At 41.7% G+C, this 18,227-nt stretch overlaps 1 protein-coding gene and 1 pseudogene across 2 annotated transcripts; both read left to right on the top strand.

Moving 5' to 3' along the window:
• The first annotated feature begins 1,025 nt into the window (after positions 1-1,025).
• Positions 1,026-4,145, top strand: LOC147974195 (uncharacterized). Of its 2 annotated transcripts, XM_087522388.1 has the most exons (5): positions 1,026-1,887; positions 1,960-2,021; positions 2,102-2,258; positions 2,352-2,425; positions 3,224-4,145. In XM_087522388.1, exons 1-5 carry the CDS (start codon positions 1,873-1,875, stop codon positions 3,273-3,275), a joined length of 360 nt encoding a protein of 119 aa, XP_087378514.1. In that variant the 5' UTR covers positions 1,026-1,872; the 3' UTR covers positions 3,276-4,145. The 2 variants fall into 2 exon arrangements, with proteins under 2 accessions (XP_087378514.1, XP_087378513.1); XM_087522387.1 differs by having other exon boundaries at positions 1,026-2,021.
• On the top strand, positions 3,413-8,091 carry LOC147974194 (uncharacterized; annotated as a pseudogene).
• The last annotated feature ends 10,136 nt before the right edge of the window (positions 8,092-18,227 follow it).

The raw sequence follows: 18,227 nt of genomic DNA, 5'->3' as shown, positions 1-18,227 counted from the left end.
CATCTGTTTGAGAGATTTGGGATTTAGCACAAGTGACGGTATGCGCTATCTGAGTAGAGGAGCATGGTTGAAATCACCAACCAAGCTTCAATTCAGACGATAAGATTATGAAGCATTGAAATTCTTTGATTCGCGTTGCTACATGACACCTGGTTTAGATTGACAACCTGACCAAATTGTTGTTGTTCTTGATCGATTGAATGCTTGACAACTCTTTTATCCATTTCTTTTACAAAATGATCTCGCCATCCTCTACACATGGCCTTGGGTAAGTGGACAGAGGAAGATACATAAAATTGGTATAATTAATTAATGTAAATTGGATGGATGCCTTTATTGCCGACGAATCAAGGCCGCTTTTTTCTTTCAAACCCATTGCTTAGAAGAGCAACAACAACAACCCTTGGCCACTTCGGATGCCCCTAGCTGTGCACCCTGCAGAACCGACTTCCCCACTTCGAGATAATCAAGTAAAGAAGATGTTGGTTGCACGTCGAGCATGTTGGCCGTTTGGCTCTCCAACACCATTCAATGTGATGCTGACTTTTATGTGTCAATAGTTTCGACAAAAAGAGATACCGAGTCACCCTCCCTCTTCTCACCTCTCCCATCATGACGTAAGAATGACTATTAGACATCTTCAACCGCAAGTAGTGCGAGGATACACAGACAGGCACGAGGGCATGTATAAAATGGACAAGTGCAACTAGGTGAAGAGGAGGCAGCGATAACAAAGATTATTGCCCTCGCGAATGATCTCCAACAGATGGAGGACTAATCATTGTGTTTTCCATAGGGGAAATTTACTATTATAGTCAATCTTCAACACATATCTTTTTGTTTTTTTTACTTTATGGAGGATCATAAAAGATCATCCTATAGCAAGTAATCTCATAGAAATATAACATTGACCGTTATGGCATCCTTCATTCCTTCCAGACATGCCGCTCATCGTTCCCCATCTGGTACCTTGGTTCACCTCATGTGGTCAGAAGACTAAGGAGAATCCACTTAAGATGGCAAATGGCAAATCAAATGATGTCTCTTCACAAAACATTGAAGATACATAGTGCGCTCTGAGATGTACATGTAAGATTTGTTTTGAATTTTCTGAAGCTTCAAACACACACTTAAAAAGGGAGGACATGTGTTCGGTATTAAAAAAAATGTCTAGGTTGTAGAGGTTTTACTGGGTAAATGTAGGTGGAATAAGGAATGACTGTAATGCATGCACTACAAAAGATGGGTTCTTACGACTGTCCAACATGGACAGTTGCACCAGCAAATAAGTTGTCCGACTCAGTTTTCTCTCCAGTAGAATCAACCTGTTATGCAGAAGTGACACCCTGTGAATTTTTTTCATTGAATCCTATGATGGTGGTTACAATTAGATATACTCCCTCCGTGCACTTTTATAAGACGTTTCAGCCAGCTAACATGAACTGTTTTGGGTGATGTCTGAATTGGCTACAACATCTTATAAATGAACTGAGCGACTACCTTTTCCCTGTCTTGGTAAAGGTGCCAGGAAAGTTCTTCTGTATGAAATGTAACTTTCTCACTGGTTAATTTCTATTCTAGGTGGCATGCATAATCATGATTTTCTGTGCAAACTTGTTTCACCACAACCCCCACAAAAGTAGTTGTACTTTACTACATATGTCTACAGGTGGCATCAAGCTTCTGTATTAAATCTATTTTTCATATCCCAGTTTTTCTTCTTCTCATGAACAAGTTATTTACAAACGGGGTCCTTTTTCATTATTTAATTTTCTAATATAATTGAGTCCATCTCCACACAAGTATTAAGATTTCATTTCTCCCCTGTGTCAATGAAAGGAAGTAGCTCCCTTCCCTTCTACACTTGTTGTGATGCCTCTCGATGAGGTATTCCTGCTGCTGGTTTCCTCTTTCAAATTCTCTTTCAGTCTTTTAATTCCTTTGCTGTTTCTTTGGCAGATGAACACTCCTATATCTGCATTCAAAGGAAAAGGACAGGCTATTGTGCCTAAAACTCCTAGGTATCGGCCCTTCCTTTGTCCTATCATACATTCTGAGAGTTCTTCCTCTTTGCTTATGACTGCTGTTTTTTTTAAATCAGCAAATCACCGTGCCCAAAAAGTGCTCACCGCAAACTCTGTCTTGGACCCTCTAAATCTAAGGACACTGAACTTTCTGCCTCTACTACCAAGGTGGCTAGCCAAACTGAAGAGGTTGCCGCTGCCGGAAATGTTGTTCAGCCTGCACCCATGCCAGATGTTCGTGCCTATGCTTAAGATGCAAATATCGTTTCTATTCTGCACAAACCATGCTTGATGTACAATAATCTGTGATGGCACCAAATTATACAGGTTGGACAGGAAACTGAAGGTGCAGTTGCTGAGGATCCAAAGAACACCCTTCCTGACCCCTCTAAGCCCAAGAGGTATAGACTCATGACCTGTTACATTTAACTATTTCAACACGTATGAGAGAGGCATTGAATTTAGTTGCGTCTTGCGCTGCCTTTTATGGAACAAACTAAGTTCTGCTGTTAGACTATGGAATGGTTCCTGCTTTAGTATGTGCATTTGATATGTATTCTTTCTGATATAAGTTCTAGCATCCACTTATTGTTTCGCTTGCTACTTGGTCATACCTCTTAAAAATTTACTAAATACAAGTTTGTTACCAGGCTCACTAGTTGTTCTGAGCTCTCTGGTGTATGCGGATTAATTACCTGCCCACAAAAAAAACTCAGCTTTTGCCTGTTTCATTGCTCACGATGCATTGCAAGTTGGATGCCTATCCAGTAATATTAGTCTCTCATGTAGGAATCCTATGGGTCTTTTGTTCTTTACAGTTCAAAACAGTCTTCCTTGTGCATATTGACCATGCTTCCTTCTTCACTCATGCATGCAATGTCATTTGATCTGGCTTTTCTTTCTAGAACCGCTGTTTTTAGATTTATGACAGGCTCAGTAAAACATTCCTTTACCTTCAGCATATTTATATGCATTCTTATTTCTTTTTTGTTCCATGTGCATGCAGATTGATTATCTATATAATTGGTTTTCTATGTGCTAAGGTTCAATGAGACTTCTGGTCGTTTATGTTTTTCTGCAGTTCCTATGTCTAATCTTTTTTTTCTCATTATTTCTACAACATTCTAGAGCTCTAGGCTTTCTCGCCGGGAACAAAATTACTAACATGTCTTTGGTTTTTGCTAATGGATCAAATTCAGAACAAACAATACCGGCAAGGGGGCTGGCATACCAAAGAAAGCGAAGCAGTAGTTCTTCCATGGCGTAATCTAGATATGTACATACGGTACGACTAACACATCTTCGATTTAACCATGCCCCTTCTCCGATTTGGGTTGGAGTACTCTGAGCAAGAAATGTATAGACTTTAGTCCTTCCTTGCTGCCTCTATGGTGAAAAGTAGTCTATGATGTAGTCTATGATCTTTAGATTTTGTTGTTGTCTCTATGGTCAAAAGCGGTTTATCATCGCTTATTGTACATATGTGAAGGACTCCTCTTCTACTTTTGTTTCGAGAACACTATGACTCAAGAAACAACCTTTCCTTTTATGCATGCTTTCACTTCAATGTTTTCATCAAAGCTTCCCTGTGATCATATCTGCAGCACTTACAAGATCATCTTAAGATTTCCAAATGGATCATGTACACATTTCACCAAGCATTATTTTAGATGCTGTGCTGAAAGACACTTTAGCTCCCAATATATGTATACTACACCCAGCCTACAGGAAAACGTTGGTATAGAGACTGTGACTGAGTTTTATTTATCTCTGCAACACTTGCCAGAGAGCACTGTCAAGAGATTTGTTTTTCAGAGTCATCTTGCTACTTTTTCAGGTTTATTAACATATGAAATCACCATGCTTTTTGCCATAGCTCTGGTTCTTGATATAATGCTTATAAGCACTGTCCCATCCTAATTATTCCCATACAATTTTTTATTTCGCTCAAGAGTCCTTTTCTACATGACTTAGTGCATCATTTCCAATCTTATGTACTTACTGCATATAGTATATGAGTTATTTTTTTTGAACAACAATATGTTAATGCACACTCTTACACCGATTAGCTTACGCTCGGCCTTTGCGCCATTGGCGCAACGGGTCATCTAGTTCATTTAACAAGTGAGCTTTAATCACAGTATGTAGCTCAGATGTACTGCGTGATGGATGATGTGCCCGTAATTCATCGGTCTTGTGTACTACTCTACGTACTGTACGTACTATCATGTACTTACGTAGTAGCTAGTGAGATTTATGTAATCACAGTACATCTGCATCTGCATGCCAATGCAATTCATCAGTAACACCAACCACTCATATACACTATATTTTCACTACCAACTGTCAATTTGCTGTGCTACCACCAACTACTGCATGATGGCCCTAACTAATTCGTCCTGTTGGATGATTTCAGTCACAATTACCACAGCTAATTCTTAATTTGATGATCATTTCATACAATAAAATTTAGCATCATGCCTTGACCATATCACATCACAACATGCCATGCAAAAACAAGTTAGACGTTCTCTATTTTGTTTGTTGCAAGTTTTACGTGGCTGCTACGGGCTTAGCAAGAACCAATCTTACCTACGCATCAAAACCACAACGATAGTTTGTCAAGTTGGTGCTGTTTTAACCTTCGCAAGGACCGGGCGTAGCCACACTCGGTTCAACTAAAGTTGGAGAAACTGACACCCGCCAGCCACTTGTGTGCAAAGCACGTCGGTAGAACCAGTCTCGCGTAAGCGTACGCGTAATGTCGGTCCGAGCCGCTTCATCCAACAATACCGCCGAACCAAAGTATGACATGCTGGTAAGAAGTATGACTTATATCGCCCACAACTCACTTGTGTTCTACTCGTGCATATAACATCAACACATAAAACCTAGGCTCGGATACCACTGTTGGGTAACGTAGTAATTTCAAAATTTTCCTACGCACACGCAAGATCATGGTGATGCATAGCAACGAGAGGGGAGAGTGTTGTCCACGTACCCTCGTAGACCGAAAGCGGAAGCGTTATGACAACACGGTTTTTGTAGTCGTACGTCTTCACGGCCCGACCGATCAAGCACCGAAACTACGGCACCTCCGAGTTCTAGCACACGTTCAGCTCGATGACGATCCCCGGACTCCGATCCAACAAAGTGTCGGGGAAGAGTTCCATCAGCACGACGGCGTGGTGACGATCTTGATGTTCTACCATCATAGGGCTTCGCCTAAGCACCGCTACAATATTATCGAGGATTATGGTGGAGGGGGGCACCGCACACGGCTAGGAGAACGATCACGAATATCAACTTGTGTGTCTATGGGGTGCCCCCTGCCCCTGTATATAAAGGAGTGGAGGAGGGGAGGGCCGTCCTAGGGCGTGCCCTAGGGGAGTCCTACTCCCACCGGGAGTAGGATTCCCCCTTTCCTAGTACAACTAGGTGTCCTTCCAAGTGGTAGGAGTAGGAGACAAGGAAGGGGAAGAGGGAAGAGAAGGAAGGAGGGGGCGCCGCCCCTCCCCCTAGTCCAATTCGGACTAGTCAATGGGGGCGCGCGGCCTGCCTCTTCCTCTCCCCTAAAGCCTAATAAGGCACATATACTTCTTCCCCCGTATTCCCGTAACTCCCCGGTACTCCGAAAAATACCCGAATCACTCGGAACCTTTCTGATGTCTGAATATAGTCGTCCAATATATCGATCTTTACGTCTCGACCATTTCGAGACTCCTCGTCATGTCCCCGATCTCATCCGGGACTCCGAACTCCTTCGGTACATCAAAACTCATAAACTCATAATATAACTGTCATCGAAACCTTAAGCGTGCGGACCCTACGGGTTCGAGAACAATGTAGACATGACCAAGACACGTCTCCGGTCAATAACCAATAGCGGAACCTGGATGCTCATATTGGTTCCCACATATTCTACGAAGATCTTTATCGGTCAGACCGCATAACAACATACGTTGTTCCCTTTGTCATCGGTATGTTACTTGCCCGAGATTCGATCGTCGGTATCTCAATACCTAGTTCAATCTCGTTACCGGCAAGTCTCTTTACTCGTTCCGTAATACATCATCCCGCAACTAACTCATTAGTTGCAATGCTTGCAAGGCTTATAGTGATGTGCATTACCGAGAGGGCCCAGAGATACCTCTCCGACAATCGGAGTGACAAATCCTAATCTCGAAATACGCCAACCCAACATGTACCTTCGGAGACACCTGTAGAGCACCTTTATAATCACCCAGTTACGTTGTGACATTTGGTAGCACACAAAGTGTTCCTCCGGTAAACGGGAGTTGCATAATCCCATAGTCATAGGAACATGTATAAGTCATGAAGAAAGCAATAGCAACATACTAAACGATCAAGTGCTAAGCTAACAGAATGGGTCAAGTCAATCACACCATTCTCCTAATGATGTGATCCCGTTAATCAAATGACAACTCATGTCTATGATTAGGAAACGTAACCATCTTTGATTAATGAGCTAGTCATGTAGAAGCATACTAGTGACACTCTGTTTGTCTATGTATTCACACATGTATTATGTTTCCGGTTAATACAATTCTAGCATGAATAATAAACATTTATCATGATATAAGGAAATAAATAATAACTTTATCATTGCCTCTAGGACATATTTCCTTCACCTGTGTGGGGGAGTGTCAGAATACAGGGATTATTGGAAGCAACATCATCAGTCACTGCCAGTCCCGGGAGAACGACAGCATATCTGCTGGAAGTTCTTGGTACACACAGGAGGCCCTTGCATGCATTGGAAGCAACTAAACTGTATGACAGACTGCCGCTACTACTGCATGATGCAAAGAGAAGAGGAACGGCGGCTAGGTGGCCTGAGCCCTGTTCAATATCACGGAAAATGTCCCTTCAAACGTGTTTCTGTCTTGTAATATCTGGCTTGTATGTTGATGAGTAGTGATACTTACTATAATTTCACCATGATGACTACTACTACTAACTTGTTGGCTGTGTATTTATCAGGAGCCCCTCTCGGCTGCACTGTCTGCTCTCAACCTATTGATGCACTTCACTGACTGGCTTTCGTTCTTCCTGCTAGTGAAATACAGATTACCTCTTAGACCCCAGACGAAGAGGATGTACTATGAATACACTGGCCTATGGCATATCTATGCAATATTATCAATGAATGCATGGATCTGGAGCTCTTTATTCCATACCAGGTGCGCATTTGCTCAATCAGAGCTTGGGCATGCTGCTGTCATAATAATATATTGGGTTTGATATCTTGCTCACCATCATTCATTCATTCTTCATTTTGTATTGTAGGGATATTGACGTGACTGAGAAATTGGATTACTCTTCAGTTGTGGTCGTACTTGGCTACTCTTTAATCGTTACATTGCTACAAATTTTTAATGTCAAGGAGGGGCCTGCCAGGGTGATGGTTGCTGCACCTATTCTAGTATTTGTTACAACACACATCTTGTATCTTAACTTCTATGACCTTGACTACGGTAAAGTTCCTTTTTGCTTCTCCTTCTACAGTATTTGATCTTTTGCATACTATATCTATCTACCCTGCATATAGTATGACAATAAATATTTGAACAATCTTGTACTCCCTCCGTTCTAAAATACTTGACTTCCACTTGTCCAAAAATGGATGTACCTATATACTAAAACAAGTCTAGATACATCTAGATTTTAACAAATGGAAGGCATGTATTATAGAACGGAGGGAGTAGCTGTTAGTTTTACCATGTTTTTGTGGTGTTACAAGTTTGAGCCCGTGTCATAAATAAAGGCCAGCTACGACGGAAACGAACTAAAAAATTGTGTCTTCAGTGTTTTTTTTACCTTCGACACACAGTTACCTTTGGTGGCAAACATATTAATTCTTGTGTTTATATGCCTGCCTGCCTTTTCTTCAGGATGGAACTTGAAAGTTTGTGTGGCGATGGGTGTGATTCAAATTGTGGCTGGTGTGACCCGTCATACGTCATGATTAAAGCTTTGGGTGATTGTGTTTGGAGGAGCTCTAGCTATGCTTCTTGAAGCTTATGAGTTACTCCCTCTTCTGTAAACTAATATAAAAGCGTTTTGATTACTACTTTAGTATTCTAAACGCTCTTATATTAGTTTACGGAGGGAATACAATATAAGTAAAGCTTATATGAAGCTAGCATTGCAGAATGAGCCGTCAAAGACGAGATATCACAGAAAGCGTTGAATGAAGAGGCAACATTTTTTTTCCAACTAAAAAAATGAGAGTCAGGGTTATTAGTTTATATAGAGATAGAGAAAACATACATGGGCCGAAGCACGTGGCCATCACCTAGACCACGCCAGCCCTTCCTTGTTCACGCATTCCCCACTTGCACTCTTCTTCTTCTTCTCGCTCCGCCGCACCACGCCGGCCGACGATGGCAGGAAAGCGGTGCTCTTTCTCCTCCCCATCCCTCACCGCAGCAAGACCCATCCCTCACCGCGGCAGGCAAGCGGCTGGTTACTATTATCCATCCATTCCATCCTCCTACGCTACTACCCTAGCTAGCTAGCAATGGCAGATCAGTGCAAGGTCTGTGCCGTCAATGTACGTAGCTGACAAATTACTTTACTTGCTCAAGGTAGATGGATGGATGCTCAAGCTCAATAGGGAGGGAGGGAAGGAGCTACTGAAGAATGGCAGATGAGTACACAGCTTGTTCCCCTTTGCCTAATCTCCACCTCTCTTTTTTTGACAATCTTACTTCGCCTGATCTCGTATATAGAGATTGCACTCCTCTAGTTCTGCTTCCCCCTTTTGTGTGTGTGTGGGAGTTCTTCCCTAAATTAAAGTTGTGTCACTGAATTGGGCATTATATTATATTGTGCTTGCTGTTTCTTTTGGACTGCTTGTGAGAGCTCCTCATTGTAGAAGACGAACAAGTGCATATGCTATATAATTCCTGCATCTTTAGTGTGACTTATCTTAGTCGATGGCTGAAATAATCCTGCTTGGTTAATCAAGTATGGACTCGCATTTGGTTGGTTGTGATTCCAAGCATGGAGTTCTAGACATTACTACTACTACTACTACTACTACTACTACTACTACTACTACTACTACTACTACTTGTTACTGCAAGCATGTTGTCCTGTCATACTGAATTCCCACCTGAATATGGTGTTAGCATGATGGAGCGGTGGTATGTTGTCCTGTCATCCAATGGGCAGCAGTGCAAATAGAAATAAAATACAAAAGCATGCCACCATAACGCTAATAGCTAGACCAACGACATATATATGTGGAACTGGTATTAACAACAAATAGAACAGTCAACTATTAATTCTACATCATTCTTCAGGCCAATTCCAATCCGGAAAACAAAAGGAAACCGTGGTAAACATCACACTCTCACACACACACACAGATTGTAAACAAATTAAAACTAAATATGGCACTGCAGATTCTGAAATTACCAAGGTCATCCAAAAGATTCATTGCTTAACAGTACAAAATAACAAAGAAATTTGCAATTGTGATCGAGCAGACCTACTGTTGCTACTCCTTGCTGCCATAGTGCCATTCATTGATATTCAATGCAAGTATCGCGCTATCAAGCATAACAGAGTAAGTGCAAAGTAAAATGGAGATAAGAGGAAGAAAGAAGAGGCTACCAGTGTGCAATGGAAGCTGGAGTATCGATAGGATGAGGTCTTTGCCACGCCTCACCATGTGCAGCCTCCCCTTCACCCCCACCCCGCCCCAATCCACACCTCCTCCTTGTGCCGCCGCCACCAATCCACACTGGGAGCCTAGGGTTTGCACAGGAAGGTCAGGGGTGCCAAGATCAGCACGCTGACACCGACCCTGAGCCCCAAGCAACAGCAACAGCCGGAGGAACCACCCCATGCCGTTGTTGATCCTCTCTACAGGGTGGTGTTCATGATCCCCACATCCACCTCCGCCACCGCTGGCCATGTTACCTGGGTGAAGAGGAGGGATCCAAAGAAGTCGTCAATGAGAAGAGGGAGCACGAGAGGAGCACTAGGGGAGCCGCAGTCGCATCCGCATCAAGCCACCTCAGTCGCTCCTGGCTTCACCGCCTTCATGGCCATGAGTGGCTAGCACAAGGGAGGGCCGCTTGTGATTCCGTGGGGAGGAGCAGGGAGGCACGACGGGGATGGGAAGCGGGAGGACGAGGATGAGCGGGTGAGAGGGGATGAGCCAGAGGTGGCATCCGGAGGGGAGGAGGCGGAGATGGCGGCGGGAGGGGCGGAGGAAGAGGATGGGAAGGCACGGCTGGGAAGAGGAGAGGGGGCGCGAGTGCGGGAGGAGGCAAGTAGCTAGGTCTCTGCTGGAGCCGCTTCCTTTTATACGTCAACTGATGAAACAATGAAAATGCCCTCGACTTGAATTACAAGCGATGGCACGAACGAGAGGTAACTATTCATTGCTACATCGCCTTTTTTGATCCGACGACCCAGATCGTCCACACGCAAGATCTGACGGTCGCAGTCGCAACAAGCAAACGTAACGGACGACCGGATGTTGCTAAACTCTAAGGAGGCCGGGTTCTCCCGTGATTCTTGTTTCTGGATTAGCATATGAGACCTCCTCTTCGGTGTGTCAGGCGGTAGCAAATTGGAGCTGGTCCTCGTGCTCATGCTGGCTAGGCCTGGCTCAGTAAGACTTCGCTTAGTCACTCGATCTATCTGGCGCTTCTCTCTCTCCCTACTGGGTAGCCAGTGAAAAGTCAACAACTACTTGTTTAATAAAAATAAGAATTTAACCTCTTTTATATATGTAGAAAATTCTTACATTTAAAAAATGTTCATGAAATAAAAATGATAATAAATATGGTCATGAATCCAAAAAAGTGTCAACAAATTTGAAAAAAAAATCCTGAATTGGGAATCAATGTTGAAGAATTTCAAAATTTTACAAAACAGTAAATGGATTTTAAAAAAGATTCAAGAATTCAAATGTCCATAAAATTTGAAAACAATTGTACATAGATTTAAAATGATAGTGAAATGAAAAATGTTATATTTAAAAACAGTGAAATGAAATAAATAAAAGCAAAAACTATAAAAATTGAATAGATATTTTCACAGTAAGTATAGAGATAAATAAAAAGAGAGAAAAAGAGGGGGGATCTAAGTGAAGCGTACCTAGTACGTTGCTTGTTTTTGTAAGGGTACTACGTTGCTTGTGGGCGGTAAAAAAAGAGTATAGCAGTTCTAGCAAGTGACAGGATGAGCCGTGCTTTGTGCTCTAGCTAAGTACTAGTTATGCACGCGCGGCGACACGCCGCACCCTGTTTATTCATTGCCATGAAATTGGTTCAATGTTGCTAATGAAAGTTGTCATGTTGTGTGAGGTGTTGCTGAGTTGACATTCCTTTTTTTCAATCGGCTGTGATTCAATGTAGAAGATATGTGTGTAAAATTGTACAGTCATAATAAGGCAAGTAATGATGCGCTGTTAGTAAATTGCCTTGATATTTTCAATTGTAAATACCTCTTCCCACATAGCATTTGTGTGATATAATCCTCTATTACAGGTTGCACTGAAAAGAAACAAAGAAGTTGAACAAATCTTCAATAGAAACTACTGTCAAATCGAAAGTTAATTCATTGAGAAGAGTATGAGGAGATGTTATATACATGCTACTTATTTCATTGAGAGGAGCATGATGAGATGTTACATGCTAACTGATTTCTCTTTTCGCCTGTTTGGAGTAGTGTGGCTGATTTTATCCCTAACACTCCTAACTCTTCATAACTAATCATGTTCTACAGAAGGCTATAAAGAGTAAAAGAGATCTCCCTAGCATCGCTCCCAGCCAACCTACGAATCTCCTCTATAAGTGCATGATGTGACGATCTATCCATCTCTCGCGCTGTAATCATTGACACTGCCTCCGCGCTATCCAACTCAACCAGAATAGGTAGGTTAGGTCGATGCAAGGCCAGCTCCAAGCCTTCTCTGCACGCTGCTAGCTCTGCCTCTAAGGCGTTGTCACATGTGTGTAGCTCCCTACATGCGTTGTAGATGATCTCGCCTCTATCATCACGCAGGATCATACCTCCTCCCGCCGCACATGTGGCCGCTATGTAGCTCCCACCTGTATTCAACTTAACTGAGCCCGGCTAGGGTGGTACCTAGCGTGCGCGCACCTTGGGCGCCGTACTTTCTGGAGCGCATGGTGGTGAAGGCAGGACCACCATCTTCCTTTTCTCTAGGTTACCATCAGGATGTTGTTGTATGCACAGGAGTGAGTTGATGTATCCTTGCAAAAAGCATCGAGAGGCTTCGGCAGTGGGCGGCGCCTTGTCGTGTGTGATCTCATCTCGGACATGCCATACTCTCCACATGGTAATGAGCACCACCAGTCTCGCCGTCTCATCCAAGGGGTCCAGTAGTGAAAAGATCCACTCTGGGCCAGTGTTGACGATGGCCTCCACCTTGGGGATGTTCCAGTCCAAGGCCATAACTCACCATAGCTCTCTTTCCAGGGGACACCTATTTATAGTGTATAGAGGGATGGAGAGTCGGAAACAAAACCAAACACAGAGTGTAGAACAGCGGCAGGTGTAGAATGACCCATATAAGCGGCGCCGCTTACAAAAAGCAAAACACAGACGCGTCCAGAGTAGACCATGCAAGCGGTGCCAATCTCTGGAACATCTTTAAGAACTGAGTAAGCGGCAAGCTGGACTGGCGTGGGTGTCCCGGTCAATTTTAAATTACCCCAACAATTCGCTATCGCTGAACCAACTGCCGGACCGCCCATACCTCCTTGTCGTGTTGCCATTGGCCCCAACCACGCATCCCCAGAGCACCACTTCGGTGAGTGATTATTGGCCAGTCACGTACGCAGACGTCGTGTTCCGTCTCGACTGCATGCACCTTGTCGTCAAAATCCCCTGATCACCGCTTCGGGCAGTTGCAATTGATCGCTCGTCCACCCAAGCGGCGTGTTCCCATTCGTCTGCATGCATGCAGTAGCTGATTTGAACGTACATTTGTTGCCTTGCATCTGAACGTACGTACGTAGTGCTGACCACCGGTTTGCTTTCATTTCTTAACCATTATACGTGGTTCCTCTGGCATGCGAACATATACATATATTTTCTGTGACACAACCTGGGCTACTGCATGCTAGAATGGCGTAAAAAGGAAAAGTATAACTGAAAACCAACACAACACGTGAAGCACATACATCTTGAACGGCTAAAGCCACACGGTGAAGGAGCAAGCAAGTTCAAAAAATTTACAAAACAAACGCACGGCCACACATGAGTTTCTACCCCGCCACATCCCAAAGAAATGCGCGCGTCAAAAAATCAAACACCCATGAGTTGCTTTCATCCAAGTGGCTAACCGTGAGGAAGCAGACATCCCCGAAAATACGGGGAGGGATAAGACCCTATGTCCTCTGCATCAGGATTCAGGCGACCACGTGCGGGAGGGAACCACGTGGATGATGTCGTAGGTCGCCATCTTCCTCGAATCCGGGGCTCGTCGTCGGATCAGATGAGGCGACGAGCAGTGGACGGCATGGCATGGTGGAGCTCTTCAGAGGAGGGGACGACAGTGGCTGGAGAGATATGGTGGTAGGAGACGGTGAGGTCCAGGTCGGAAGCAGGAGTCTTGTCTGAGGGGCATGGGAATGAGGAGCACTAAGGCCGGGGAGGAGATCACCTCCGCTGCAAGCTGCGGCGTTGCCCATGGCGCGTGGGGGGGAGAGGAGCTTTGCTCTGATCCAAAAATTGTGGGGGACGGGGAAAGATAGGTGGTGGCCTGGTGGGGATGTGGGTTGAGGAGAGAGAGATGGTGGGGACCAGGGGCGTCACGTGGGGTGAGGAGAGAAAGCGACGGGTTCGTGGGTGAATGGTTTTATCGGTTTGTTTTGTTTATTCTGGTTTGAAGTCTAAAAACCTGAAACCTAACCCGAAGACCGAATTAACAGAAAATAAAACCCGTACCGAAGACCAAAAACGGAAATAACCGAAAATTCGGTTATATCTGTTTGATTCGGGTTCGGTTACCCAAATGCCCGCTGCTAGGTATGACGCTGGCCATAGGCAATATGTGAGCTCCTCTTCCTTGTGTGCAGTCGCCAGAAACGAAAGCTGATGCTCGTGTTCTCACTAGCTCGGCTGTGGCCCCGTAAGGCTTCCCACAGTCGCTCGGAAGGTCTAATACTTCTATTGCTCACTTGGCTCAGTAGCCAGTAAAAAGTCAACAACTACTAGTTAAATAAAAAGTGGATTTTATTTTTTGTTAGATTTAGAAAATTCTTATATTGAGCAAAACGCAAAATAAAAACGTTCATGAAATTTTAAGATGTTCCTGAACTATAATATTGTTGGCAAGTTTGAAAACTGTTCACAAATTAAAAATTCGTGCATGTGAAAGAAGTGTTCATAGATTCGAAAACATATTCATGGGTTTGAAAAATATTCTTGAGTTTGAAAAAGTTTTCTTGAATTTGGAAAAATGTACATGGATTTTGAAAAGCTACCGAACTCGAAAAAAGTTCTAAAAATGAAAAGAAAAAATAAAGGAAAACCAAAAAAATCTGAATAGATATTTTTGAACGTTTTTTATACATTAAGAAATGTTTTCATAGTAAGTAAAATAACAATATTTGCCAAAAACATATATATTAGAAAACAATTGAAAAAAAATAAAAGGAAGCCTACCTACCACGTATCCTATAGGCGATATAAAAGAAAGTGTAGCCCAGCTAGGCGTGCTTTGTGGGCCTGGCACAAAATATGTCCCTGTAGCGAGGTGGGCGTGTCGCTCACCATAGGCGGCATATGCACACACTAGGTCGGCAGCGACCCACTAGCGCTTCCCTCAATCATCTGGATCACTAGCTAGTTAAAAGCCAGCAATTACCGGTTTAATATTTTTTTAACAGATTTAGAAAATCATTATATTTCAAAAATGTTCATGAAAGAAGAAAATTCATGACATTTTGAAAGTTTTATAAATCCAACAGAATGTCGGTAGTTTCAGAATATATGCTAAACCTGAAAAATTCATGAATTGGGAAAATATATTCATGAATTTGAAAATGTTCACGCATTTGAAAGAAAATAACAAATTAAAAAAAATTAAAATCGTTCATGTATTCGAAAAATGATCACAAATTTGAAAAAAAAATTATGAATTTTGAAATAAAATGCAGTTAGGAAATGAAAACATATACAAAAGTTTAAGAAGTTGATACAAAAAAGTAAATGAAAAAAAAAGACTAACCGATAAAAACCAATAGATATTTTAGAAAATTTACATAATGTAATGGTTTTACAATAAGTAAAATAATAATAGTTTCGGACACATACAAGATGAAACAATATTATATTTTAGAACATTTTTAAATAAATAAAATGTGAGGAAAAAAAGGAGCTACCGCTCCTATTGACACTAGCTCAGCATAGGCCCAGTAAGGCTTCGCTCACCCGGTCGAAAGGTCTACTGTTTCCCTCGGTCAGTGGGGAGTAGAAGGCCTACGAAAAGCGGTCTAGTAAATAACGTTGTTTTTTTTGATTTATATAATTATTTTACTTAAAACATAATCTCGAAATAAAAAAGTTAGAAAGTTTTATAATATTTTAATATTCCAAAGGCATGTTGGTAATTTACAAAAATGTTCATGATTTGTTTTGAATTTTTTTTTGCTAAAAATAGTCATGAATATGAAAAATGTTCATGCTTTTGGAAGAAATTAATGATTGTTTTAAAACATAATAAATTTGAAAAGATTTTAATAGATTTGATATAATATTCACGAATTTAAAAAAATGTTCTTGCATTTGAGTAAATGAACATATATTTAAAATAGAGAGGGAATTAAGATATGTTCACTTTTAAAAAATTGAATTGAAAAAAGTAAAAGGAAAACCCAAAAATTTTGAATGGACATTTTATTACATAATGAAATATATTTTTCCATGTTTCATAGCGTTGAACACACATGTAACCTTTGGAAAACACTTTGCCCTGTGTTCTCAGGCTTCAAGCCAACAAGAATTGTACTCCCGAGATTGCTTCTTACTAGTTCTAGCTCGTAATCAAAGACCTTGATGTACTCGTCTTTCATCCTCATTAGTAGTTTCTGTAACACTATCTTTTTGGCAGCCTTACACTTTGATGTTGATAGATTAACAAATAAATCTTTTAGAACAATAGATTTAACGCTACTAACATAGCATCTTTTGGCACAAGGGTCGGTCAGTGCGCATCTTTTGTCTGACATAGCATTTTCTTGCAGATGCAGGCTGCAGAGTGCGAGAAGCTCCTCTGGATGTGTTTTCTCACCCTCTCCCATTAATTGCAATGCTTTGCTCAAAACAATGATTTGCTGCAGTTAATTAAGGTTTATCCGTGAGCCAATCACCATCTCCTTCTCTTGGGCAAAGATAATGCTACCCCGACCTCTGGTTGTGTCTTGACCTCATCATCATCAGACCATAGTTCCTTCTCTTGTGTTCTGAACTACTCTGAACTGGATCCAAAGCGTGATGGTGGAGGTGTGATAAGAGCATCTTCAACATCCTTTGTATATTTGCTCTCAATTACTATTTTAGTAATATAGCAAAAGAGCATGTGTGTTGCAATGGGAGAAAAAGATAACACACGCTCTTAACCCAACAACCATCACTCAAGACCACAATAGGTCCATCTCCTTTATTTTAGCGAGGCATCATATTTGTGTTGCCGCTTATCCTCCCTCTCATCCTCGTCGGTGATGGCCTCAGTGTTCACACAAACCAAAACGTGTTTGAATGTGGTTAATGCTTAGGCGTCTCTCTCTCTCTCTCTCTCTCTCTCTCTCTCTCTCTCTCTCTCTCTCTCTCTCTCTCTCTCTCTCTCTCTCTCTCTCTCTCTCTCTCGCGCGCGCGATGATAAATCTATTGTTTTCTCATGCGACGTTTTTCAGAGGTATGCATGTGTAGTTATTAATGTTTTCTTTTCACTATATGGTTGGGTGTTTATTTGCAATCTGAATCGCCGTCGGTACGAAAAAATGAATCATGTGTTATGAATTATAAGTTTGCTTCCAAAATAATATTTAAAAAATATTTAACAGGAAAAATTAACATCATATTCAGATTCCACACATTTTTCTAATCAAATTTCATATATAAGATGTTAAAATCGGAGTTACGGTTTAAAAGATACGGATAATTTAGAAAATTATTTGTTTGACTTAAATATCTTCCAAAATAATCTTTAAAAATACTTAACAGGTAAAAATAATCTCGTATTCATATTCTACATATTTTTTAATCAAATTTCATATATAACATGTTACAATTGGAGTTACGGTTTAAAAAATATGGATGATTTAGAAAAGCATTTATTTGACTTAAATATGATCCATGGATGAATTACCTAAAAGGTTAGTTGTTTTTTTTTTAAAAAATGTAAAATAACGGTTCGGGTGTGACTTAAGTCTAGATTGCGAGTTGATTACAAAATACACAGGGGCCTTTTTGCAAAAAGGTGCGACGGAAGCAATCCGTGTTTTATTATTAGGTAGAGATCTTGGCCAAATACCCTCCTCCAACAGCTTTTGTATAAGTGGCTCCTCACCAATTTTTTTACAAAAGCTTGCTATATTTGCACCCAGATTTTGTATATTTGCAAAGAGAAGAGGACACTTGCTATAATTTTACAAAGCTTCCTAAAATGATCCCCTTCATATTTTTGTCTCAATAACCGATGGGCTCTGCATGCCGCGTGTGTGTTGTGTACTGTGTGCTGCGTGTGTACCTTTTTTTCCTTTTTGCATGGAATTTTTTTTCATGCCGCGTGTGTGATGTGTTGTGTACGCTTTTCTTTTGCATGGTCTTTTCATGCAGTGTGTATGTGACGTGTACGGTGACGATTTGTGGTTGTATATGTATTCATGTATGTAAGCTAGTCTGTAGTATATATGGCAAATTGTTTTTATATGTCATTGTGTATTTTGTAAAAATATACTAATATAATGTACAAAGCTGCCAAAGCAAAACTTGATTTGGATTGCTAAACATTCTCTCCTTTTTCTATCATCACATTTTAGCACTCCAATATATAAAGGTTGTCAGAGATGCTCTAAGAGCAACTCCAATGGGGCGACCCATTTCGTCCGTCCGCGTCCGTTTGGGTCAGCGCAGACAAAAGTGGCGGCCCAACGCGCCGACCCAAACGAACGCGTCTCCGTTTTC

This window comes from Triticum urartu, chromosome 5A (genome assembly GCF_056163025.1).
Source record: "Triticum urartu cultivar PI428250 chromosome 5A, HENAU_Tu73, whole genome shotgun sequence".
Taxonomy (NCBI): Eukaryota; Viridiplantae; Streptophyta; class Magnoliopsida; order Poales; family Poaceae; genus Triticum; species Triticum urartu.
The sequence above is the reverse complement of the archived record's forward strand: the minus strand, read 5'-3'. Positions and strand labels throughout refer to the sequence as shown.